At 44.4% G+C, this 24,814-nt stretch overlaps 1 protein-coding gene across 1 annotated transcript; it reads right to left on the reverse strand.

Annotated features, from left to right (window-relative positions):
* Positions 1–1,778: 1,778 nt before the first annotated feature.
* Positions 1,779–24,348, reverse strand: LOC147204011 (semaphorin-7A). Its single transcript, XM_086112728.1, has 14 exons — positions 24,050–24,348; positions 21,167–21,306; positions 20,864–20,926; positions 19,865–19,960; positions 19,052–19,157; positions 17,084–17,191; positions 16,550–16,689; positions 16,083–16,261; positions 15,854–15,962; positions 15,111–15,312; positions 11,396–11,511; positions 10,979–11,151; positions 9,632–9,687; positions 1,779–7,174 (listed from the first exon to the last, which is right to left on the reverse strand). The coding sequence occupies exons 1-14, from the start codon at positions 24,168–24,170 to the stop codon at positions 6,828–6,830; spliced, it is 1,956 nt and encodes a 651-aa protein (XP_085968854.1). The 5' UTR covers positions 24,171–24,348; the 3' UTR covers positions 1,779–6,827.
* Between the last annotated feature and the right edge of the window lie 466 nt (positions 24,349–24,814).

The following is a 24,814-nucleotide window of genomic DNA, read 5'->3' on the forward strand; positions in this document are numbered from 1 at the left end:
TTGGCATTCAAAGCAGGATCAGCACCGTCAATGTGGCCGCGAGATGCCTGCATGTACTTGAGAGGAAACATTGAGATTTGAGGACAAGATTTAATTGCCTTAAAATGTCTTCTTGTCATCTTCCTTCATGAATATTTTGCTCTCAATTCAGGAATCAAAATTTTGGGGGCAGGAACAGGAAGGAAAGGTTAGATGTGGATCATTAACAAGCAGCGCCAAAGGGCAGTGTGTTCTCTGGTCAGAGACGTCTGACCTTCATTGGCATTTTCCTCCAGACTTGTTCACTTCAGACAAGATCTGGTGATGAAATAAATCGTACTAAATGCACAATCTGGCTATAAAAATTAAATCACAACCCCCCCCCCCCCCAAACAAATACAAATAGGTAAGTGGACTCTTCGTTTTTGTTGAAGAGATTTAATTTTTAATCCAAAAGGCCTCTTCAGTTCACAATTTTGGCTATGGACTGTGGAGTCTCACCATTTATCTCTGATTGTTTTGTCCCCTCAGGCTGGTCACAAAAAGGGGCGGGCCTAAGGGTAAAAAAAAAAACAGGCAGCAGAATATTGTGCTCTTTTACTTTGCTGCCAATTGTCAAAGAAAATCCCCAGATACAAACTGAGCAATGTTATGCATGCAATGCATTGCATGAAGGAATGCGACCTCTACCTTGGAGAGCCCAAGTAAACCCCCACACAAACACATGGAACAACGTAGGAGAGCAGCCTCTCCCTAGTTCAAAAAGAAGACACATTCCTGTGAAAAAGAAAATGTCGAAATTCTGGACCGGGAGGACTACATGTACCAGTTTAAAAGGTGCATGAGAGAAGCTATTTATGTCAAACCAGAAAGGCTTTCTCTAAACCGAAGACGGGGTTTAGGCCATTACTTATCATCCGCTTACAGCAACGTCCTGGCACCACTTTTCCCCAAAGATTGTCTCCTTCTTCGGGTAGAGTGGCCACAAATGAGACATTTTACCAGCAAGCAGGTGGACAACATGTTGGTATGCAAAACGCACCACAGCGTTTCAAAGTTTTCTCAAGTGTTTGTGACCATGAGCAAGCATGTCTTGTCCTCGGCAACGCTTTAGACTGGTGGTTTCAGTTTCATTGCCCGGAATCCAGATCCAACTCCAAGCAGGAAATGTCAGTCTGTGTCACATGCTTTGAAAGTACCTTGAACTTCCTTTCTCAAAATTCGGCTGGGTTGACCCGATTCTTGCCAGCAGATGGTGATGTAGCACCTCAAGCATCGTGGCAGGCAGCTGCTAAAAGCCTTCCACCATTGCATTTTTCTTTTTTTGCTCAAGCCTCCCTGTGTGGAGTTTGCATGTTCTCCCCGGGCCGGCGTGGGTTTTCTCCGGGTACTCCGGTTTCCTCCCACATTCCAAAAACATGCATGGCGGACAATTTTGAACACTCAAAATTGTCCCTCGGTGTGAGTGTGAGCGTGAATGGTGGTTCATCTGTGTGTGCCCTACGATTGGCTGGCAACCAGTTCACGGTGTCCCCGCCTACTGCCCGAAAACGGCTGGGATAGGCTCCAGCACCCCCGCGACCCTTGTGAGAATAAGTGAATGGATGGTCTCGGCATTATCGTGGTAAATGTGTGTGTGTGTGTGTGTACACACAACAGAGGCAGTGTGTTGTCATGGAAAACATGAAATTTGAATGAACGGGAGTAAACAAAAGTCACTTTAAGTTGACTCATTTTTATTGGGAATTGAATTCGCAACGTTCTATGGATACCCAGTTGTCAAATAAAGACGGTGTCGGTTTGTTTTGTCGTCACATTTTATTGGTTATCACATGTCAATAAGGATTTGTTACATGAATATCTATTGCACCAGATATGACCTTTTTAAAAATAACAGCATTTTTATTATATCATGAATAATTATAAGTACCGTAGAAAGAATTTAACCAAAAAAAAAAAAAAGACACAATGACAGCGGGCACATTTCATGTACATCACTTGAGACCTCAGAGCAACACAACAGCGAGCCACCTCGTTCACAATAAACACGTCCCTGAAGGCCACTTGACAAAGGATGGCGGGTCAGCGGCCGACAAGTTCCACTCAGGCGGCCATTTAAAGACACGCTTCACATGCTTGGAATCTGATTCAGATGCAGACTGCCAGCAGTAACCAAAGCAACAGGTGGATAGTGTGGTGGATCCTTTCAGTTTGTTGACTGAAAGTTTGCTTTTAAACCACAGGCGGGTCCTGACGCGACGACGTCCTGGTTGTTCGGTTGCGATATGCCGCGAAGGAGACCCGAGGCTTCGTATCAATGAGCTTGTATCAAAATGCTTCGTTTTTGTACGTGAAGTTAGTCGACAGCTCGAAACGTGACACGGGTGATACCATAGCGGTCGAAGTGAAAACCTTCCAGATGTGGGAGTAAGTTCCATCCAGTCCGTGCAAGTCTTAAGTAACTCTTCAATCTTAACCTTGGTGTTTTAAGCAATTCTAAAGTTACTGTGGCAAGAATCCAGTCGAATTCCGATGAGTCAAGCCATGTCTCGTGTCAGTCAGTACCTGTACTTGTGAGTTATCTGTTAAGAAAACATTCATAATTGCATCATTTTTTTAAAAAACGAACTCCCAGGCCAGTCTTTGTATTATCTAACCAAGATGAAGTCTATTTCATGTTGGACTAGCTAGCTATTAGCCAAATTGCGAGGTTAATGTGGCTCAACTGTCTTTTGTGGGTTCTCGAATTACGGGTGAAGTTAAATGTCAATTAGTCTCTTTGATTTGTAAACCTTTGTCGAGCACCTTTCTTCGGCCCACACATCTCTGCCTACGTGTTTTAGCTGGAGGGCTCGTCTGCAGCGTCACATTTTTGTTTGGCAATTTAAATCATGACACCGAGCTGTTCTGTAAATTGTGGTGTGCAGAGAAGATGCGTTTTTGGCGTGTAGGCATAGCTAGCTAGCTAGCGGCACGCTGTAGTGGTAGAAATGTAACAAATAATAACTATCGGTCAGTAACTAGCAATTGTGCAGCTTAGCCACTTACAAAGGCGTTCAAGATCTCATCTCATGAGTGAGGGTGAACTCATATCGGGGGCTCCATTTTAGCTCCGCCGAAAAAAATACCTGGAACGCTAAAATGCTGGAAAGAGCTTAACGCTAGGCTCCGATAATTCAGTACTATTCGGTCTTTGCACATTTGTAGCAATTGTCTCCTGACGTGATCTCTGAATTCACTTGACAGGGTCTTTCGGTTTGACTCGAGTCATGTATGATGGGGGCGGCCCGGTAGTCGAGTGCCCGGAGATGGCTGGGATAGGCTCCAGCACCCCCCGCGACCCTAGTGAGGATCAAGCGGTTCGGAAAATGGATGGATGGATGGATGTATGATGGGTCACCCCCTTCTGAAGTCTGTACACTGAAAAAAGTTTTTGCTGAATTTACTCAATTTTATTTCATCAAGTGGTTGCACGAAATGAAATCATCTGGATGTCATGCATTTTTTAAAACTAGACTATACATCTACTTAAAAATGTATCTGAAACCAGATGATTTTACTTTTTTATGCGATTGTCAGGAAAAAAAATAGAGGAAATTCAACTCAACATTTCTTCAGTAGCGAGCTGATTGTATGAATACGGTTGTCATGTACATGCAACAAGAGTCAGGAAAGTTGATGTCAGCCTAATGGAGAATTAAAAAATATATATTTTTCCTATTCTGACTATTTTTAAATGCTTTTGGTGTTGTCAAACCGCAAATAATCCGATCCGCAAGCAGCACGCGAGAAAGGAAACGTCGTCGTCTCAATCCACACTGCTCGTCAACTCAAATAGATGTAGAGCGCAGCGAGCTGGCTCCTAATTAGCTATTAATGACAGCCGGGCCGCAGCGGATGGCCCGACACGACTGCAGGATAATTTGTCGGCACTCTGGAGAACTTTCTAATCCGCTACACGACTCTTCAGTCACAGACTTTATGTTCTTCCAAGATAAACGCGAAACCAGGGCTTCCCTTCGTCAGCCGGTTACTGCCGAACGTACGTGAAGCTTCTGTCCTGGGACGAGCAAGTTTGTTTGTATCACAGCTTTGAAACTCGGTAAGAAAAACTAACGGATACATATCACATTCCAACTATGGCGTTTAAAAGACCCAAAGCATCGGGACAAATGTTCACATAAAGAGGCAGCAATGGTAGAAATCAGCACTGGCAGCAATAAAATACAGAACATCACAAATCTAAACACAAGCCTTTTTTTTTTTAAAATCTGGTAAAAATGTCGCCCTTTTGACGAGGTCTGCGTTAAAATGACTCTTGCGACACCTTGATCATGTCTTTGCGCTCCGTCGGTCACAATTTAGGTGGTTCTGTAGAGCAGAACACGTCATCTTAATTTGATGTGGCTTGGCGAGTCAAAGATTTTGTCGACTTAATTCAAGTTCCTTGCTTGAGTGCTCTGTTTGCAACAAACAACTTGGCCGCAAACAGAGAGGGGCTAGTTCACAAGAGCATAGCCAAGGTAGCCCCCCCCCCCCCTTGTGACTACTTTTCAAATTCTTGATTTTGCAAAGGGGAAATCAACCCAAATTTCTTTCTTTACAAAAAATAGGTTCCAGAGAAATAGGAGTTAAGCAGCAAAATCCACCTGCTTTTGTCCACCTCTGGGGGCGGCCATTTTGCCACTTTCTGTCAAGGGGAAATGACATCACAGTCACTCAGGTAATGACCGATCAAGGTTCACCTGTTCTCTGAAACTGAGCCATGATTGGTCGTCACCTGAGCCCTGAACAACTTTGATGTCATTTTCAGTCGACAGCAAGTAGCAAAATGGCCGACCCCTGAGATGGACAAAAAAAAACTGTGAATTTTACTGCTTAACTCATATAAAATATGAATCTGAATTCTGTGTTTAGACTACTATAGCTGCATAGAAGATATTATTGTCAAAAAAAAAGGGTTGACTTCCCCTTTAAGGAAAAAAAGGGGAAACATCATTTAACGGCAGAAATCAAAGTTTTGTGGGAAAATAAATTGGAGATTTTTATTGTCAGGCCATATCGCCCAGCCCAATGCGAAAACAAGCCAAGACATTTTGATTTGCAACGGTTTGTCAAAGCAGAAAAATTGACTTTCAGTCTGTATCATCCATACTTTTACGAGGACCACCTAATTGCGTTTGGTCCGCACCAAACACGCTGACCTTAACCAAGGACTGTAAAGTTAGGCCTGATATAAGGGCAGTCTTAATTTGAGCCTTTCTGGTCCTGCTAACTTTCCAAAGGTGTTGCTGCACTCGACGTAGTTGACCTTTTTAAAAAAGGCCGAAGAGAAACGGCAAAGCTGTGAACAAGGTGTCATGTCTGATATCATCTTGTTAGAAAGATGCGAGAAGAAAAACCTAAACTAAACCAAAAGGCCCCTTTCTGAGGAGGAGATACTGAGACACAGTGGTGGTCGGCAAAGAGCTCTTACTCATCCTCGTTACTTCCTGTCAAAAAAAAAAAAAACTAACAAAAAACGAAAGATGATTCTTCCTCCCAGCGATGTTGCCCGAGTCCCAGCGATTGCTTGGACTGCAAAATTGTGCTTAGGAGTTGATGTCCCAGAAGTATTAAGGCTTTGAAAATCTCAATACCAGACTTTTCCTTTTTTTTTTTCCAAAACTACCAATGAGATGCAAGAAATGATGCAAGATGTCTGATGTACGAGCAGTAGTAAAGCTTCACATATCCACAAAGAAGCACAATCTAAGTCAAAATATCGAAAAAAACGGTCATAACAATCGGCCTGGTATTGATTTTTGTTTTCAACCCCATTGGATATGTTTAGCTTTTACAGTGCGGGAGGGATGGTTCACAAAGAGGTGGTTCATCGTTGGTGCTAATGCACGCTGATCCCCGATGTTTGCCCAGGACGACGATCAAAACCCACGTAGTGGAAAAAAAAAATCAAAAAGGTTGATAACCGCGGATATTAATTGCTTTAACCGTAAATATTATCCGAAACTATAATCCCAAATCACTTTCAGATCATTTCAAAGTCGTCATTATTTTCAAACGAATCCACTGAGGTGATCCATCTCGACTGAGAAGATCTTTGTTTGTTGTGCAGGAGCTAAGTTTAGCCTGGGTTGTTACCGGAGCGTCTTCGTCGCATCTTTTTTTTTTCTTTTTTCGGGTAATGCTTTAAGATTTGGAGTTTAAACAATTAATATGTACTAAATATTTTTAGGAGGCCGCGTCAATCGGATTTTGTGTGGGTGTGTGTGTGTTACACAAGGACAAAGTTTTCCCCAGGGACCCCGCATAATCCAAATTTTTCCATGATTTAAAAAAGTTATCTAAACACAAGTTAGAATAATATAAAAATGTTGCATTAGTATGAGAATAAATTTAGATTTTCAAGAAAGAAATCTTTCGATCATTGCAAGGAGAGAGACATTTTGTCTGTTTGAAAATTTCCAGCAAGACATATTTTTTCCAAGATATTACATTTTAACAGGCGAATTTCAAAAAGATAAAATTTTTACTTTAGGAATATTATTCATTTAATTCTGGAAAAGGTCCCTATAGTCTGGAAAAAAAAGTATTGGATTATATTCTCATCTTTTCTTTGGGCCAAAGCGATGGTAAGGAGGAGTAATTAATTGTTTTATTGACACATTGATTTCCACATGGATGTACGTCATGAAATACATTATGACGTAATTTATTGCAAATTATTCCCCGGTTTGAGAACCACAATCTGAAGCGATACCTCGCGCCGGAATACTTTGTGAACCAAACCTCCCGCATATCCTCTAACTGGGAGTCATTTAAGGATACGTGGTTAGCGCTAGCTGCGGTTAATGAAGCCAAAGGGCGGCCATGGCGAGCAGCAGCGACGGCCCCATGGTAGAGGCCAGCGAGGCGGCCAACAGCCGGCCGTGGCTGACCACCTTAAACGAGATGACCTCCACCTTGAACCCGTCCTCGGTGGCCATGCAGCGGAAGACGCCTTCTCTCAGGGGCGTGTCCACCGCCGGCCCCAGGACGCAGAAGTCGCCGGAGAAGAGGCAAGGGTAGTTCTTGACACAGTTGTCCTTTTCCCAGCGGTAGGTGGCGTGGAAGGAATGCACCGGGCAGGGCAGGAAGATGGAGGTGTTGGACGGCACCGACACTTGCCTGGGGGAGGTGCGACGCAGCTTGAGGGCTGTTGGAGAACAGTTGGAGAAAAAGGTCTACTATGCTCACTTCTTGCGATGGATTAACCTGTGAGTCATTAAGTGTGAAATTACCAGAGGTGGGAGTATTAGCACGTTTCGAGTCTTGACCTTTCAAAAATCAATCTATTCGAGCAACTCAAATGGAGTGTCCACTAAATTTCAAGCGCGTCATGGTTTGGGAATAATCAGGTCAAAAATAGTCAGATACTGTATATGTATGTATGACTTTATTATATTTTACTGTATATGTATGTATGACTTTATTATATATTTATATATACTGTGTATGTATATATATATATATATTTTTTTCTATACCTTATGTATAATTTGATATCATTCCCAAACCAATGTCTCTATTTTCATGACTGTATCTCAATTGAATGCATGACCAGCTTTGAGTTTGTAAATTGAACATTTCACATGATCGTGTTGCCATTTTCTTTTTTTAACGATTATTTTTTTTTTTCAAAAATGTAATCCGATGAATCCAAATCTAATAATCTTCAGAGGTCCCTGTATGGTACTTGCTTTGTGAGGTTTGCTTACGCACCCAAAAATAAATAGCTAAATAAAAATAAAAACTCTTTCAAAATCACCCCGTCTTCAAAATGTCGGTTTTCAAAATCAAACGACCAAAGTCAAAGTGTCAAGTCATGTTGATCAAGTCGACGTCAAGTCGATTCTCCTGAATACCAAATTCAAAATGGAATCGAGTCTTTCGTCAGTTTTTACGAAGCACGTCCTAAATTGGTGGCTTGAGTTTCAGTCAATTATAATGGATCATGGATTTGGGTGATCGACGCCACTAAAGAGACATAAGCCACGGACTCAAGGCTATCTTAAATTCTTGGGCAGCCTGCTACCAAAACAACATCTGCTATCTCGACCTTCCCCTGATGAAAATATGCACGGAAGCTAGTCCCCCACCATCACCCCCTCCCTCATACATTCCCTTGTTTCACCGTCTTCATTGTTTATGTCTTGTGACCTGTTGTAACTGTCATATGCTTGTGCAGGAGTTTTTTTGCCTCACTCAAATTATCCTCAAAATGAGGGTAGTTCGAGCGTGGGTTTTTTTCTCCCTCTCTCCCTCCCCTGTGGTTTCTTTCTGACCTTCGGGTTGAGTGAACGCTGGCGCATTTTGGCTGCCGCTGCTCAACCCGTATTGTTTTGTGTTTTTTGTTATTGTAAAGTGTCCTTGGGTGTCTTGAAAGGCGCTTATAAATAAAATGTATTATTATTATTATTATAATGCACAATCAAGTCAATCTTTTGAGATCTGCCCCGTTCCAAAAAACAAAAGTCTCTGAGCAAGCTATTCTGTGGCGTAACAGTGGGACTCATTTACATAACTAATTACCACCTGGCACTGAGTTTCTTTGGTCCTGACTTGGCAGCTTGGCTGGATGAAGAGCCGCCATTTTCGAGCTGCGGATGGTCATGGTAATTAAAATCATGGCGGTGGTGGTGGTGGGGGGGGGCGCGTTGTGGCCGTTCTGTCGCTCATTTTCGCAACGCAAAATAAAAGGGCATAAATGTGCTGTAAATCCATGTCCGTGGGATATTTTGACATGTCACACTCATGTTATTAAGACACCTGGTCACTGATGGCTGTTTGAAAGTGCTCTAGAAATAGATTTGAGTTGTTTTAACCCTTTTATGCACCCTGCAAACCGGTAACATGATAAGCTGTCCACTGTAGTAACCGCTGTCCCTGAAAAGGGTTAAATTATCCAAAAAAATGCAGAGTATGTCGTTGATACTTTATAAATGGTCACTCCACCTACACATTTCGTATGACTGACAGCTGAACACCTACGCACCGCCAACTAAATGCTTTTTTTAACTCGTTCGTACTTATCACCTGAAAACAGAAGCAATATTTTTCCCTTCAGCTCAAACAATGGTGTCCTATTTGTAAGGGCAGCTCATTAATTGCTGAGCCTGCTCCGAACAGGCTTTTCAGGCATAATAAAGTCATTGAGTTGAGGAAAAAAAAAATTAAAAAAGGCTGTAAAGCAATTAAAGTGTCTCGGCTGCATAAATCCAAAGACTGCACCAGTCACAGAGGCTGCACTGCATGAATTTACAACAGGAGGACTGGAAGCCGTCAATAAAATGTTGTTGTAAAACTGTGAAATAAGAATAACACAACAAACTTGAAGTTAAGATTAAAAAACTGATTTACGAGAAGCGACAGTCGGCGTCGTTACTGTAAGCGTCTCCTTTATAGACGTGAAACTTATGATATGAGCAAGGCGATGCTTGTCGCCACCATTTGGAGGTTATAGTTGCATTGCGGACTCGAAAGTTGGCTTTCATGGAAGAAATGATCCCGCCTGCAGGTTTTTGAGCACTCGGCTCAATTAAGTGATAGTCATCTTTGGACCGCTGCTTTAATTAAGATACAGAGAGCATTCGAGGGCAGATAAAGGGCTCACCAGCAGCCTCCCCGCAAACCGACGAGTTGGATTGGTCCAGATTCTGAATGAGCATCCTGTTAGGAGAGAAGACACAGAGGACAGATTGCTCTTAAAGACTCTCGCCAAGCAATTAGGAGCCTGCAAGTGTACTTTAGAAGTCCAATAAAGCATGCAAATGATACAACTGCGTCCAAAATTTGCTTATCACTGTCTTTCATAACAGGAAAACCCTCGTAAAGTGCTGCATGGACATTTTAAATATGGACTCGAAGAAGGAGAGCAGAAGAAACGGTATAGATAGAGTTGAGGAATTCTGGTGGACTAAAAGCTTCATTTGATTTGAATGAATTCTACTTGGCATTTAGTGAACGTTTAAAAATTTGCAGGAGTCCGATTCTCACCGCAACCTAATCTGACGTTCAACCAGCAATGCGGATGGAACTCCGGCACTGGATGTACAGGGACTGAGCAACCCATACCACAAAGTTCTAGAACTCATATTCCCGAAGCAACGAGTTACACAAACTCTCGGGCTGGGAATGTATCCACTTTATTGATTGATTTCAGTTTAGCCGAGCCATACAGTTTGCTCATTGTTTTCTGTTGAACTGTTGGGCAGTTAAAATATTCACGAATTAATTCAAGATGCTGATGGGCGACCGGTTAGCGTGTCGGCCTCAAAGTGCAGAGGCGGAGGGTTCGATTCCGGCTACGGCCTTCCTGTGTGGTGTTTGCATGTTCTCCCCGTGCCTACGTGGGTTTTCTCCGGGTACTCTGGTTTGCTCCCACATTCCAAAAACATGCATGGCAGGTTAATGGAACACTCTAAATTGTCTCTAGGTGTGAGTGTGCGCGCGGATGGTTGTTCGTCTATGCGTGCGCTGCGATTGGCTGGCAACCGGTTCAGGGTGTCCTCCGCCTACTAGTCGAAGACAGCTGGGTTAGGCACCAAAACGCCTTGTGAGGATAAGCGGATCAGAAAATGGATGGATGGATGGATGGAAGATGCTGTTTACAGACTGTATGTTTCGACCAAACATAATAATATAAAAGTATTCCTATTCTTGCTATAAATTTGATGTAAAACTGTAAAAATATTGTTTCAAATCATATGATTGTAATCCGCTTTTTGTAAAAGCAAAAGTAGGTGTCACTTCAAATTGGAAATTGATTTGGGGGAGGATTTTATTTTTAGGCCAAATTGCCCAGCCTTTGCTAAAAACAAGTCATAACTATTGCAAAAATCTGTCGTAAAAAAACATTTCTTGACCCTAAGCGCGGCAGCACCTGAACGTGTCTTCTTGCGAAGCTTCCTTTCAATCATTGTGACTGGTTTGAGAGTGATAGACTCTTGTGCCAACATACCCCGACGTGACGTTATATCCTGGCGGGATGGCGATGCACCTCCTCCTTGCCCTGTCCCAGCCGCAATACGGGTCCCGGGAGAGGATGCACTCGCGGCACGTGTCGCCATAGCGACCGCAGTCGGCCAGCGGCAGCCGTTGGACCTCCATCGCCGTGGCAACGTACAAGTGACCCTACGGCAAATACGCAGCTTCCTTTTACAACCGGCATTCGATCGCTTTGGGGATTTAATTGGCTTTCCAATCAAGGTAAAAGCCGCTTTGTTTTCAAACGGGCATCCCGGCTCAATTTTTAGCCTGGTTTTTAATGGTTGCTCTTTGAAATCTAGAATAGAATACCAAGTGGCCTCATCCATCTTGATTCAGAGCATACATTATTGATTCACAAGACACGGGAACGCCGTGGTGTTCTGCGTACCTTTTGGGGGTTGATGGCCATGTTGAGGACAGGCCCCTCATTGCGGAACATGGAGTACTGGGAGATGATAAACACCCCATTGCTGCTGTGAAGAACTTTAAGCACTTTTCCTTGTTCTGTTGGCAAAGACAAAGTGGACAGAATCAGAATTCTTTGGACCGCTTCCATTCGTAGGAGGGCTGCTGGGTCAAAATGAAGAAACCACACAAAAATGAAGGAAGAAACTGAGCTTCTTATTTTGGAATGTCAGTTTATCTTTTCAGATTGGGCAATGAACCGCGTATATCGCTGGTAAAAATGTGTAATATTGAGAGACCATACTAGGAACTTGTCTTATATAGTTTGACAGCTCAAACAACCTCAAATCTACAAAACCACATCTAAATTTATTCAAATGTACTTCTTATGCCTTATCACACTGGTGTCAAACTCAAGGCCCGGGGGCCAGATGTGGCCCCACCACATCATTTTAAGTGGCCCGTGAAAGCAAATCAAAGATGACAACTTCCATGATGCTTGCTAAAATCTGTACCAACATTTCACATTTTTACATGTAATAAATCAGTGACATATTGTACGCATTTTCTTGTGACCAAACCCCTCATTAGAGTTACTTAAACACGTTTCTCCTCCAAGGAAAACGGCCATTATAACGTGGCCCGTGACAAAAAATGAGTTTGACACCCCTGCCTTAACACCTCTTCCTCACTCTCTTGCTGTCAAGAAGTCATATAACATCACTTCAACGAAACGGAAAGAAGACTCCTTTGCTCGCACAGTTCTCTAAATAAAAAGTGTCCATGCAGTGGCAGTATTTGTCAGTGCGAATTGAAGTTCACTGTCAAACACTCACGCCAATCAAAAGAAACGTCAAAAGAAAATAGAAATGTTCACGCCTAAATGTTCGACCAAACCATGTAAGAATAGCATGAAAAGGTGAAATTCGGATTTGCTTGTTTACTGTAAAACCTCCACAATGAAAATCTGTGATGAACCCGATTTGGCTTTAACCTGCCTGAAATGCCAGCACAGAGACAGAAAGTGACCCAGTTTCTCATGGCACTGATGACGGGAAAAAAAGATTAGTGGTGATGGTTTTTTTTCTTTTTTCTTTTTTTTACTGTATATCAATGGATTTTCCTCTTGGAGATTTGTAGCGGTCTTACAAATAATCCCAGAGGGAATATTTGTGTAGTGCAATGAGGCCTTTCATCACATCGCCAGCACGGTTCTTCTTTTGCTCCCCTAACTTCTTGTCCTCAAACTTTAAAAAAAACAAAAAACTCCTTTGTCTAAGATAACGTGACGCATTTCATCCGGTTTATTCTATGAGTTGGTCTATTTCCAGCTCTGCTATCAAGAAAGTGGATCAGCACCAACATGGCAGCAGCAGCAGCAGGCAGGCGGCACTGCGGGTTGAAAACGGGTGACAGTGCAGAACTTCAGCTGCTGAGTGGACACATTCGTTTATGTCGAACAACAATCTTTATTGGAAAGCTTGCACACTTGGAGAAAAAGGGTTTAGCTTGGACAAGCGTTTCAGACACATCAGTGTTTGTATACTCAAACCGAAGAAGTCACTTCTTCATAAGATGTCGTCTTTAAAGCTGCTTGGTCCATTTTTTACGTGTGACTTATACTGGGAATTTAAACCTGTGAAGGTATAATGTCTTGTCTTTGGTGTGGTAGACTCAACAGCAAAACTACGGCTAACCGCTAATGCTAGTTTCTAGCCAACGTCATGAGGAGAGCGGATCGGAGAAGAGGGAGAAACTTGGCTCGGATGACTAGTAACCCTGTAAATGCGGGCCGCTCATTTAGGTGAGCACCATGGGAGCATTTTGACTACTAATAAAGACGGAAATCGCATAGTCGGCAAGAATCAGCTCTGTTTGGTGTAAGTGCTTAAAAAAAAAGTCCCTGGGTCACATCAAACGTCTTCACGCGCCTTGAAAAATGTCAACAGCAGGGCAATGGGGCTTTGGTGGTAATTCGAATCTTGGATAGTGTGTCCAAAATTAGCGACAAAATTAATTGGACTGCATCAGTCATTTTTATGGGGTTCAGAATCTTCCCAATTTTTCCGTTGAGAGCTGATTCGTGGAATTCTTCTAATGATTTTGTTTCAGTTTCTTTGTGTGCGTGGTTATTGATGTCAGGAAGCTCTTCAAAGGGTAGCAGAGATGAAGATTTGCAAGAGGCTTTTCGCTTTGTGAGTGGAAAGTACAACCGTGATGTTTGCCTTGGAGTTGCCTTGGAGTCCAATGATCAGCCCCATCAGTGTTGATTAAATCTTGAGGGTCACAAATGGTCTCCCACTGTTATCATGTTTCTGACAGTGTGGCTGCTTGCCGCTTTGATTCAATTTCTTATTTGCCGCCTAGTCGTCCTTGTAGACGCAAACGTTCTCGAGCCTCTGTGAAAAGGCACAAGCGATTTCATCCATGCCGAGAGTCGAGAAGGCAGCGCTCTCATCCTTCTTCAGACGTCAGTGTGCTCTATTTTCTTTTCCCGGCCATCAGGCCGTGCCCCTCCTGTTGCTGCCACACTTCATTTCGCTGACAGTGAGAGGCCGTTGCGCGGTTCTCTCTCAATTGTTTTCTCTTTTGCTATTTTTAGCTTCAACCGAGTCGCTCATGTTGGACTGACGGCGCTGTGAATTTGTTTGCAAAGACTCTAAGCCGATAGATGTGACATCTCCCGTGAACACGAGCGCAGCGAGAGAGTCGTGCACACGCAAGACTTGTGATGGTTGCCATGGCGATCTCCCTCAGGCCCTCTGCAATTTTCGGAGGACCTTCTCAGAGCGACGGCAGCTGGGCGGCGTGCGTGTTTGATTGCATCGAAATCAAATATCTCACCGCTCATGGTCACAACTGATATGTGGAAGGTTTATGAACAATGTCATGGACAAAGAGGACTTATTAAATCAAAGAACTGTGCTGTTCTTCCCACATTTAGTCTGTACTGTTGTAAATATGGGGCGGCACGGTGGTCAACTGGTTAGCATGTCGGCCTCACAGTGCAGAGCAGCAGGGTTCGATTCCGGCTCCGGCTTTCCTGTGTGGAGTTTTTGCATGTTCTCCCCGTGCTTATGTGGGTTTTCTCCAGGTACTCCGGTTTCCTCCCATAAAAACAAGCACGGCAGGCTAATGCAACACTCTTAATTGTCCCTGGGTGTGATTGTGAGCACGTATGGTTATTCGTCTATGTGTGTCCTGTGATTGGCTGGCAACCTGTTCAGGCCTCCCGCATGCCCTGCGACCCTCGTGACGATAAGCGGATTGGAAAACGGATGGGTGTTGTATGTGAACCTGAGTGGGATTGTTTTGTTTTGTTCCTTGTTGCACACCAAAAAAATCAATCTTGAATCGGTGCCAGGTACTGTATAACCTTTCACACTCAGCTGGTGGCAGTGGCAGTTGGTTTCTGGTGTTTGGCCCGGGGCTTAGTTTGTCTCCATTTGGCTTTGCGCTGCCTTATTCACATCCCAGGGACAAGAGTTGACTGGCTATTCGTTGAAAAATGGCAGTTCAATATCAGCGTCAACGGTCAGTTTTGCCAGATCAGCGTGGCTGCTTTTCCAGTCAAATAGGAAAGAATCTGATCTCATTTTTGACTGGTTCACACTCGGACCAGTCAAAATTATTACTGACTATATATACAAGACTATTACTGTCCCAAAAGTCAACAACTTGCAGGATAGCGAATTTACCTGTTCCGAGATAAAGGACACTGTAGTGCTCGTCGTTGACAGCCAGTACGATGTCCGCAACAGTGTGTGTGATTTGGTCGTCCGTCGGCAGGTCCAGCGGAGCGACGCCCACCGGCCGGATCACGTCCTCGATTTCCGGGTGGTATCGGATCACACCCAGGTTTTTGAGGTCATTTCCTGCCGAGGAATTCTTTCGACCGCACTGTGAGGAGAAGTGACGGAATCAGAACTGCTCGGAGTGGAAGGATACCAATTATGTATAACCCTCATCAGAACGATGATCTACTCAATGGTTTCCTGTATATTCGGTCCACGGTGGCACCTGGTTTGCCAAGGGATTGTCACTGGAAATTGGGGTAGGGAATCAACCCCGTTTTTCATCTAAATCACTTTTTACTGGTTTATGTCTGCTTATTCAAGAATGTTTGTTTAAAAACATGCCAATGCAATTATAATGGGAAAAAGTATTCGCTGGGTTTTTGCTATCGGTAGTTGGGCCTGGTCCCGATCCCCATGAATAGCCCTGGTCCACTGTACTGTAAACCATAATTTGATCCGAACCCAGGCCTTAATCCCAATGAATCTGTAACTTGAAACACGAGCCTTGGTTTAAAACCATAAATCCTGAACCTCCCGCCAAGCAATTCTAATTACCGCACTGCGAGAAAAAGGACTGAATGACGACCAGTTGTAACGGAAAGAGAACTGGACCCGGGGCGAGCAGTTCAACCGCATGTCCTTACCATCCCGGGTCGATTTCCAATGAAGGAGTTGCTGTAGCCTTTCAGCTTGGACGTGGAGAAGGCCTGGTCGATGTCTTCAATGGAGTAAGCGCAGATCACAGTTCTGCCCCTGGAAATGAAGGCCCACAAGTTACATTGTCGAAACGGATTACGGTTCTACCGCTGGTAAAGAGTTACTGATTGACAGATGATCAAACATGCAAGAGAGTCAGTTGGCATTCCAGCTCACCAGGCGTTGGAAAAGAGGCCATACATGACACCGGCCCGTTTGTCCTCTGCGGTCAGAACCACTGCCTGCTTCATGCTGTTGTACTGCTGCTGAGTGTTTCCGGCACCGCACATGACCCGCGCCTTCATGAAGGTGGTCCACGAGTCGGCCAGCAGGTTCTTGATCCCGCCCTCGTCCACCTATGGAATGTGCGGGGGTTCACTAAATGATGACTTTGGTGACGAATTTCGTCTCAGAAGATCGCAATTGTTACTTTGGCAAATTGTGTCTTTGGTCTGACCTTCGGTTGTGAAAGATTCTGACCTATGACATGTAGAAATACACATGATAGTTTGGCTCATGAGGGGGGATCCTTGGAACATTGTTTTTCTCTCGATCCAAAAGCTTTGACAACCTCATTCCAGAATATTCCAAAGGCCTCATGTGACAGAGGGTCTGATTGGGCGCTGGGATCCGTGTGTCCTTACCGTGCAGATACGGCCGATGCGGGCCCGGTATGGCTCCTCGTCCACTCGGGCGGTCTTGTTGATCTCACTGAAGAAGAAATAGATCTCCTCCTTATACTTGAGGGTAGACGGGATGATGGCGGCTCCAGCAAACTGAGGGTCTGAGTGGCGAGATGTCAACATGAGACGCCGACCGGAACCAAAGCAGAAACTGTTTGGGTTTTAAAACGAGTTAGAAAACGTAACACTGGCATTGAAATTCTTTCCGAGGCTTTCAATCTGAACTTGAAATCCCAACTGTGCGTTGCAACCGTAACCTTTGTTTCAGACCCAAATGCTGTTTTGAAACCCTGACCCTTTTTTAAAAAATCTTAACACTAACATTAGCATAATCTTGGAGCAGTATTTTGAAACCCCAACTCTAGAACCCAGCGCCAACATTTTCACTTTCTTTTGGTGCGACTCGCAATGTGAGATAACATTGCCACCCGAAACCTAAACACAATGATGATTTCCACACTCGCTTTGTTTCCGTGCCAACTCCTCCTACTTAACTCAGCAGCCAAACGTTCTCTGTCTTCAGGAGCTTCTGGGGCCCAAAGGTGCGGCGGATGGAGCCGACGTGACCGCCCACCGCCGACATGGCTGAATACAGACTCCCATCTGAGGAGAATTGACAGCAGCAGGTAAGCAAAGGCCAAAATGGAGCCTGATGGATGACTGAGTGAAAGATGTGAATGCAGAGGAGAGAACATTAAACACAGAGCCAAGGCAGAAGCCCCGAGGGCTCAACGCAATAAAGATGAAGTCGCGGCGAAACCGAGCAGGAGGCTGAAAGCCACCAACACACGTCAGTCTCATTTTCAGGTTCGTTTCCATAGCGATCGTCGTTAAACATGGAATAATTAAGACCTCATTAACTCAACCTCTGCTCTGCGGTATGTGGCAAGCACTGGATGATGTCATGCAACAAAAATCTCATACGTTTGCATGCCGAGAGGTTACATTGAACTGAATTTGACTTAAAAGGTTGTGTAAGAGCAAAGGTTACCACGTTAACTCATTAAGATCCCTGGAGAGTGAAAAAAAAAACTGACAAGAGTCTTGTTACTAACCCTGCTAAATTTGAATGATTTAAAAACGAAATATACTGTCTGTCTGTCAAATGACGTTTCAAAATCATGAAAAGTAAAGTTCTTGTCTTAGCTCTGTAATGCTCTGGGTGTGTCCTCTGAATGCGTCAAAAATCCACTCGCCCCACGGACCTGTCAACTGTCAATCAAATACGACTGCTACGATCGAGAACAATGATTGCGACTGTTTGTGGATTATATCCCGCCGTATTATCACGGGTGTTTTGCTCACTGCGACAATGAGGCGCTTGAAAGCGGTCATGCCAACGTGCAGTCCACACGCTGGCTCTCAAGTCGGATTATGTCTTCCATGAGGGCCAATTTGTTGTTCAGTCCCCTTGATGTTGCTGAATAAAGACTTTTTTTCACGTCCGTAATATCTTAATCAGCCGATCGTTACATCATCAACAAAATCGATTTTACTACTCTGCCTCAACATTCCACGCTTGAAGTGAAGGCACGAAATCAACTAATTGCTTATCATCTGTTTTTAGCATCTCATTTTCTAATTGGCCAGAACTTTGGACTTGTCCATCTGCTAGCATCACCGGAATATAACGCTCCGTGGAGCTGCGAAACGTCCAGCCAACGAGGCGACACACATAAGTACAAAAATAAGACGTCGGTGGCCGAGAATAGCGGTTAGCCTCGCTAGCTTCTGTCTACTCTTAAAATATTCACGCCGGTGGGATCTCGGGACTGGCAGCAGGGAACCAGGGCGGCGGTGCGAAGTGGAACTCCGGCTTTGTCGACGCAAATTTTACATCAACAATGCTCAGTCAACATCTGTGCGCTAATAGGAACTTTATTTGTCATTGAAGTGGCGTGATACAACACACAGTGTCATTGTTAATGCTTGTGTCATTCTTCGACACTGAACGTCTGGCTTCCAAAAGTATGTGGAATACTTTGTAACTCAAAAAAGCTCCACCCTGGATTGGTTCCCAATCAATCGCATGATGAACGATGTCATCGAAACAAAATCTGTGTCCTAAAATGTATCTTTTTTTTCCGAGCAGGATTTTGTCCACTATATTTCGAATTGACCTGCCATGTATCCCCAAGCTGCTGTTGCCTTTGTAAGCAGTTTAACGAAACATAGCTAAATTAAAACCGTTCTGCGCTGTTGTATACAAAGAAACCTTCACAGTATACTCTGGAAAAAGATCGTTTAAATCTTGTTCCATAACATTGTTCAGTTAATGTGTGGAAAATGATCCGCCTGGGGCGCCGAGGAACAAAAATGTGTAGTCTTTGTGAGACTGACGAAGAACAGCTGCGCTTTATTGGCTCCAGTGGATGAACATCAACATTTTTACACGAGGCCGCGCGCGCCGACTGTGCTGCCGATGGCGTTCGGTGCTGCTCCGGCGCACACACGCTGGTTTACCTGCGGGCAGGCTGATGGACTTTTGTGAGGGGTACGGCGGGGAGATGTCGGCAGGCGAAGCAATCTGCCCAACACCCTGGATGTCGGTCAGGACTGTGTCGTTAACCTGCACGTAGACACGTTTGACACTCAGGACCGGATCGTAGAATTCTAATCCTAAACTCAAACCACAACCCAGACTTGAAACATGAACACCGGCTTTTACCCTTTCAGGGACAGCGGTTACTATAGTGGACAGTTTATCGGATTAACATTATTTGTGCATGAATGGGTTAATGATCACATGATCAGATGGGGACAACGTTTCCGAATTTGAAACCTGCTCTTCAAGCCCTAAATCAAGCTTGAAAAGCTATTTTGGAAAAGTAACTTGAAAATATATTTTGAAACCGTAACTGAAAATATATTTTGATACCCTCACTTGAAGCCCTACTTCAGGTTTGAAACAGTCCTGCTTATTTGAAACCTCAAGCCAACCTTTCACCTAAGCCTTACTCTTACCCTGAAAATCGAACTCCCAACCTCAACCCGGGCTTCAAACCCTAATTTAAAACATTAACCCATTTTATATGAACCAAGGCTATGAAACGTATTTTTCAACCCTAACCTGAAACCCCTACACTGGCTTTAAAACCTAGTTTAAAATAACTACGCCTTGTTTGATCAGGTTGCAAAAAAAATACAAAGAGACCGGAAGAGTCACAAAAAGGCATAAAAGATGCCGTACTTGGAAAGGTATTGTGCATTTTTTTTTCAACCACAAAAAGTGGGTCAGGATGTTTAGCTCGCATTCATATTTGGTGTACCGCTCACCAGCATCCAGCAGCGAGGACTGCCAGCATTTGTCCCGCACACGATGAAGGTGTCATTGACTTTCTCAATGACCGTGATGAAGTTGTCGCACTCCAGCTGCGAGGTAAACAGATGACAAAAGTGAGACGAGGAAGCCACGGCTGAAGTACGAGCCTGAAGAGAGGCGAGCGTGCAAACATGAGACGAGATCCACGGAGGGATGGCTGGATTGGATCACTATGCTGTGATTATGTTCCATTCGATCATCCATCCATATTTTTCGCACTATAAGGCGCACCTAAAAGCATTCCATTTTCTCAAAAGCCGACCGTGCGCCTTATAATCCGATGCGCCTTATACATGGATCAATATTCTGATGAGTTGGACGTAGAATTTTAAATCTTCGGTAAAGCGCTTTGTTACAGCTGCAGCGGTTGTGAAACCTCGATATCAATAAAGCTGTATTGTATTGTATAATCCCTTTAGGGTAGCTTCATCTAGTGGATGCATAACGCAACCGCAGCCACTACTGTAGCTTCGATTCTGTGCGTCTCGAAAATTTTGTAAATAGACATGTTTTCCATGTAAATGCCCTAATCTGCACCAAGCCCCCCCAAATTCTGATATAAATTTTCGTATGAAGAGACGTTCCTAAGTAGAGGTACTGCCGTATTTGTTGCTGAGATTAAATTTCGGTACCTCCACCAAGGAATATTTGTTTCTTGAAAATTCTGTAGGACAGGGAGTTGCCCAAAAATCCCCCCCTCCCCACCAGTAACCCCCCCAAATCCTGATATCAACATCCCCTTGGCAGAGTTCGCTGGATTCCAGCAACTGACAATATCATTTGCGAGCTTGATCGATTTCCATCTTGGCGGTGATTAAAGCATGCGAGTAAAACGTGGCACAAAGCTCGGACCGACAAAGGTGATGATGATGATGATGGTGAAGATGATTGCAGATGATGAAGATGCACTTTGAAGGCTGGTTGGACAGTCGCACTCGAGAGAGCGCTTCTACCTCGAGGGGCGCCACCTTGGCCTTGCAGGTGTCGATGGCTGTCTGGTCTGACGGCGCCGGGATCTATTGGGAGAGCTCCTGAGTTAGTAAAGCACTCTATTTTCATCAATACTTGGAGTAGCTCACAATTGTTTGATATCAAAGCCTTTTGAGTATGTATTCGCTATCCTTCATACACGTCTTACGGACGCAAACGATGAACCGCAAAATCGCGGTTATCTCCCCCAGAGTGTAAGCACAACGTTGTGGAGCGATGACCTGTCAGAGTCAAAGTGAATTAATCATAAATAAATCCACAAATACCTGCACATCACGTACGCCTCTGTTGCTGAAAGTGAGCACGTAGATGACAGCCTGGCCGCCCACGTAGAGTGTGTCGCTGCCCTCCTGGTGATACATGCTGATGTAATTCTCGGGCTTGTCAAAGTGGAAACGAGACGGTTCTGGGGGAGTCGAGACAACGACATGTCAGACAAAAGCTTCTGTCCAGGTCAAATGTTATTGAACTATCATTGTAGCGGAGCAGCTATTGTGAGTAACGCGGTATAATGGACAATGAATATATCACTCAGAAAATATTACGGAGCGTTTTAATTCATTCACTGATCAAGCTCTTCATTTACTCACAGTCAAATAAAAGGATCCCATTGAAATGAATTGTAAGGCCAGTAATCCGTTCAGAGTCCCCCCTCACCCCCCAAAAAAACCACCACATTCAAAACGCAATAAAATACATCATGAAGGAAACTGATTTCATGAAGTGTAATTATGGTACGGACTGTTTTCACGTGTTTTGGATGTCTAACTCGTAGGGGGCGTGGCCCAGTCAGGAGTGGAATTTGGTTCATTTGCGTGTGGATGTGAGTTGAACTCTTTCCACTTAACTTCCTGCCGATTTTTAACCAAGAGAAATTACTGCTATTTTCAAGCTAAGCAATTCCATTGTCTTTGTCATTTGCATTTTTGTTTGGCGGTGTGTCTGCTGCATGGGCCACACACTAACTAACAAATGTATGAAGTGCTGCCTTCAGCAGTGAAAATGGTTTCTTTTCACACCACTCTGGGCACACCACCAGTTTGGCAAGTAGTACCCACTTGCCTAGATGCAACACCCTACAATGTCAAACGTGTCTCCTGGGATGATTTTTTTTAAAAACTGACTCTGAAAACCGATTATGATTTAAATGGTCTACGCATAGAATTGCACCACAAGAGATCAATCTCTTTGATCTTCCATTGAATCAAAGCGAATCGTTACATTTTTAAAGTCAGATCTACACGTCCGCTTTAAAGTTAAGCTTCCAAAACTTTTATTTTTAACTTAAAGTAGATTTTGGTCAATGTCATCCACTAAAAATCATTTAAATATGTGTTCAAATATAATTGGGGGTACTTTTCGGAGTGCTGTAAAAGATGGCAATAACATGTTTTATGATTTTATGTGGTGACTTATGCCTGCCTGCCCTTGTCGATTAACACTTCAAAGAGATAAGCAGGAGAATGAATGTTGGACTTGTGAGCTGTGATTGTTGTGGATTCATTAGAAATGTACAATGGTGCGAGGTCCTCACAGGAGCGTTTCAGCAGTTAATGAGATTCTCAAGAAAAACACGTAATTACACCCGGAGGACGGCAAAGAAAAGAAAGATCTTTTCTTGAAAAACAACAAAAGCGGAAATATACGGTCAGGGGGTGGGGGAGCGACTCATTGCTGCCACAATATAGATTTATTGTGCGTATAAAAGGTTCATATGTGGCCACAAAATACCAAATTCTGTCTCAGAAATACTTAGGCCATGAAAATATTCATTTGTGTGTTTATCGTCCCCATAAGGCACTCGTCTGCGGCTGTGTGGTGACGTCGTTCTGTAAACGTGTCCTTTCTTCACCACAAATTTCACTGAGAGAATCTTCTACAGATGCACTTTGCCACATTAAAAAAGTAGCCAGTGTCCATCTTACATATCGGCGAGCACCGTCCCCACAGCATAACTCATCCTGCTATTCATATCGAAACAGCGGGCAACAAAAGTGAATACACCCCTCAGTGAAAATTTGACATTTAATGGCAGGACGATCTGTTTCTATTCATTTTATCGTCCTATTATACAGCCGTGCAATTTTTTTTTCTTAAATTCGGCGTGACCGCCTCCTCAGCGGGTCAAGTGAGGACTGAAAGCCTCTTCGAAGACCTCACATCTACGACTTCAGAATGCTTCACCTTGTTGTCTGCCAGTCTGGTCGAATTGTGCAGTGTGTGCGCGCGAGTGTGTGCGTGCTTTGCATTGCAATGAATGTTGCCTTGTACGTCATCTTTAGTGCCCTGTTTTTCCAAGCTCCTTTTATTATTGGGGGGGGGGGGGTGTCCAGAGGATCCAGAAAATCCAGATCCAGCCCACGCAGGCACGCACGCGCACGTACACACGACCCCCCACCCCAGCTCTCCCCCCCCCCCACCCCCCCCCCCGCGCTCCCCCGGCCCCCCTCTTTAGTAGGAGGTGTGAAGTGTAAAATGTGAGTGGAATGAATAACAAGCCGTAAATTTTCCACGCACACACACACACACACGCGCGCGCGCGCACACGCATACATGCACGCACATTGGCGTGCACGTGCACTGGGTGTTATTTGATGGCTCGTGTTGCTGCAGCCGCCTCGCTCGGCCCCGCATTGCAGCCCCGCAAGGACACGGGAAGCCGCGCGCCGCCTCCACGCGGCCATATTTCACGTCGAGGGTGCAGCCTCGACGTGTGTGTGCATGTGTGTGTGTGTGTGTGTGTGTGTGTGTGTATGTGTGTGTGTGTGTGTGTGTGTTTGCGCGCGCGCGAGGAGGATGGAGGTTGCATGCGTGTGTAGGTGCCCGCGCGTGATTGACAGGCGTCTCGGTGCGCTAATTGTTAAAGCGCGCACGAAGCAGCCCGCCCGCCTCTTGGGGCTCGCGCCGACCTGAAGCAAATTTTCATAATCGGACGGAATATTTTCGCAAATAATGTCTTGATTTATTATTTTTCCCCAAATATGGAATCAATTTAATTGACTTCAGCAGCAACTGGGGGAGGGGGAGGGGACATTTTCAGGACTAATCGATTTGCGCCCGCCAGGCGTCCAAACTCATTTGGACGCGTGGATGAAATTAAAAAGTGAGATTAATACTTTAATAACGACAATGCAGCTGTGTTTACTTACCGTGCACTACGAATTTCAGCCTGGCCGGCTTTGCCGTCACAGCGGCGGCAAAAAGCCCCGCGAGAAGGAGGAGAAGGTGATGATGATGATGATGATGGAGCGCGTTCATCTTTATGCTCATCGTCGCCAAAAAAGATGGTCAGAAATGATTGAATAATAATAATAATAATAAAAGAATCCTATGCTTGACGCTCCCCGTGTTGGCTTCCTTCCGAGCGGGTCTGCCGCGTCCTCAGTGCCCGTTGCTTGCGCGCTGCTGGTCGGCTGATGACTTGGATGAGTCGCGCCGAGAAAAAGAAGCTCCACCTCGCAGGCGCTTGGCAACAATTGGCTGCAAAGCGCGTGCGCGCGCGCACACATGCGCACACACACGCTCGTTCACAGATCCGCGCGCGCACGCACATTACGCACACCACCTGTTGTTGCGCTTTTAACACATTGGTAACACTGCTAGTGCGCTATAACGTGGGTCCGTGCTGCTTTTTGAAGCTCATGCAAGTTTTTGCTAACCATGCGGATGTTGATTTGGATAACGAAGGCAAGATTGTAATCTGTAATTTGGTAAGCGGTCAGGGCAAGCAAGTCCTTCACTGATATATATAATGGCAAACTCAATTCAAATATTTGTTCCTTTGATTCCCAAAGTTCTGTTGCCTCATTTTACGGTTACACTTTCCAGTACTGTATTTTTTTTTCCCCAATTCGACTTCAGCCTCTGTGCGTTTCCATGTTAGTCTCATCCTTTGTTGAATTGTCAGAGCAAAT

Source organism: Hippocampus guttulatus, chromosome 6 (assembly GCF_054856545.1).
Source record: "Hippocampus guttulatus isolate MCC_2025c chromosome 6, RoL_Hgut_1.0, whole genome shotgun sequence".
In the NCBI taxonomy this organism is placed as follows: Eukaryota; Metazoa; Chordata; class Actinopteri; order Syngnathiformes; family Syngnathidae; genus Hippocampus; species Hippocampus guttulatus.

Coding starts and splice junctions, on each gene's coding strand:
- LOC147204011 (XM_086112728.1), bottom strand. CDS start 24,170: ATGAGCATAAAGATGAACGCGCTCCATCATCATCATCATCATCACCTT. Junction 17,192..19,051: donor GTCCATCAGCCTGCCCGCAG/GTAAACCAGCGT, acceptor AATTCTCCTCAG/ATGGGAGTCTGTATTCAGCC. Junction 16,690..17,083: donor AGAGAACGTTTGGCTGCTGA/GTTAAGTAGGAG, acceptor CTCGCCACTCAG/ACCCTCAGTTTGCTGGAGCC.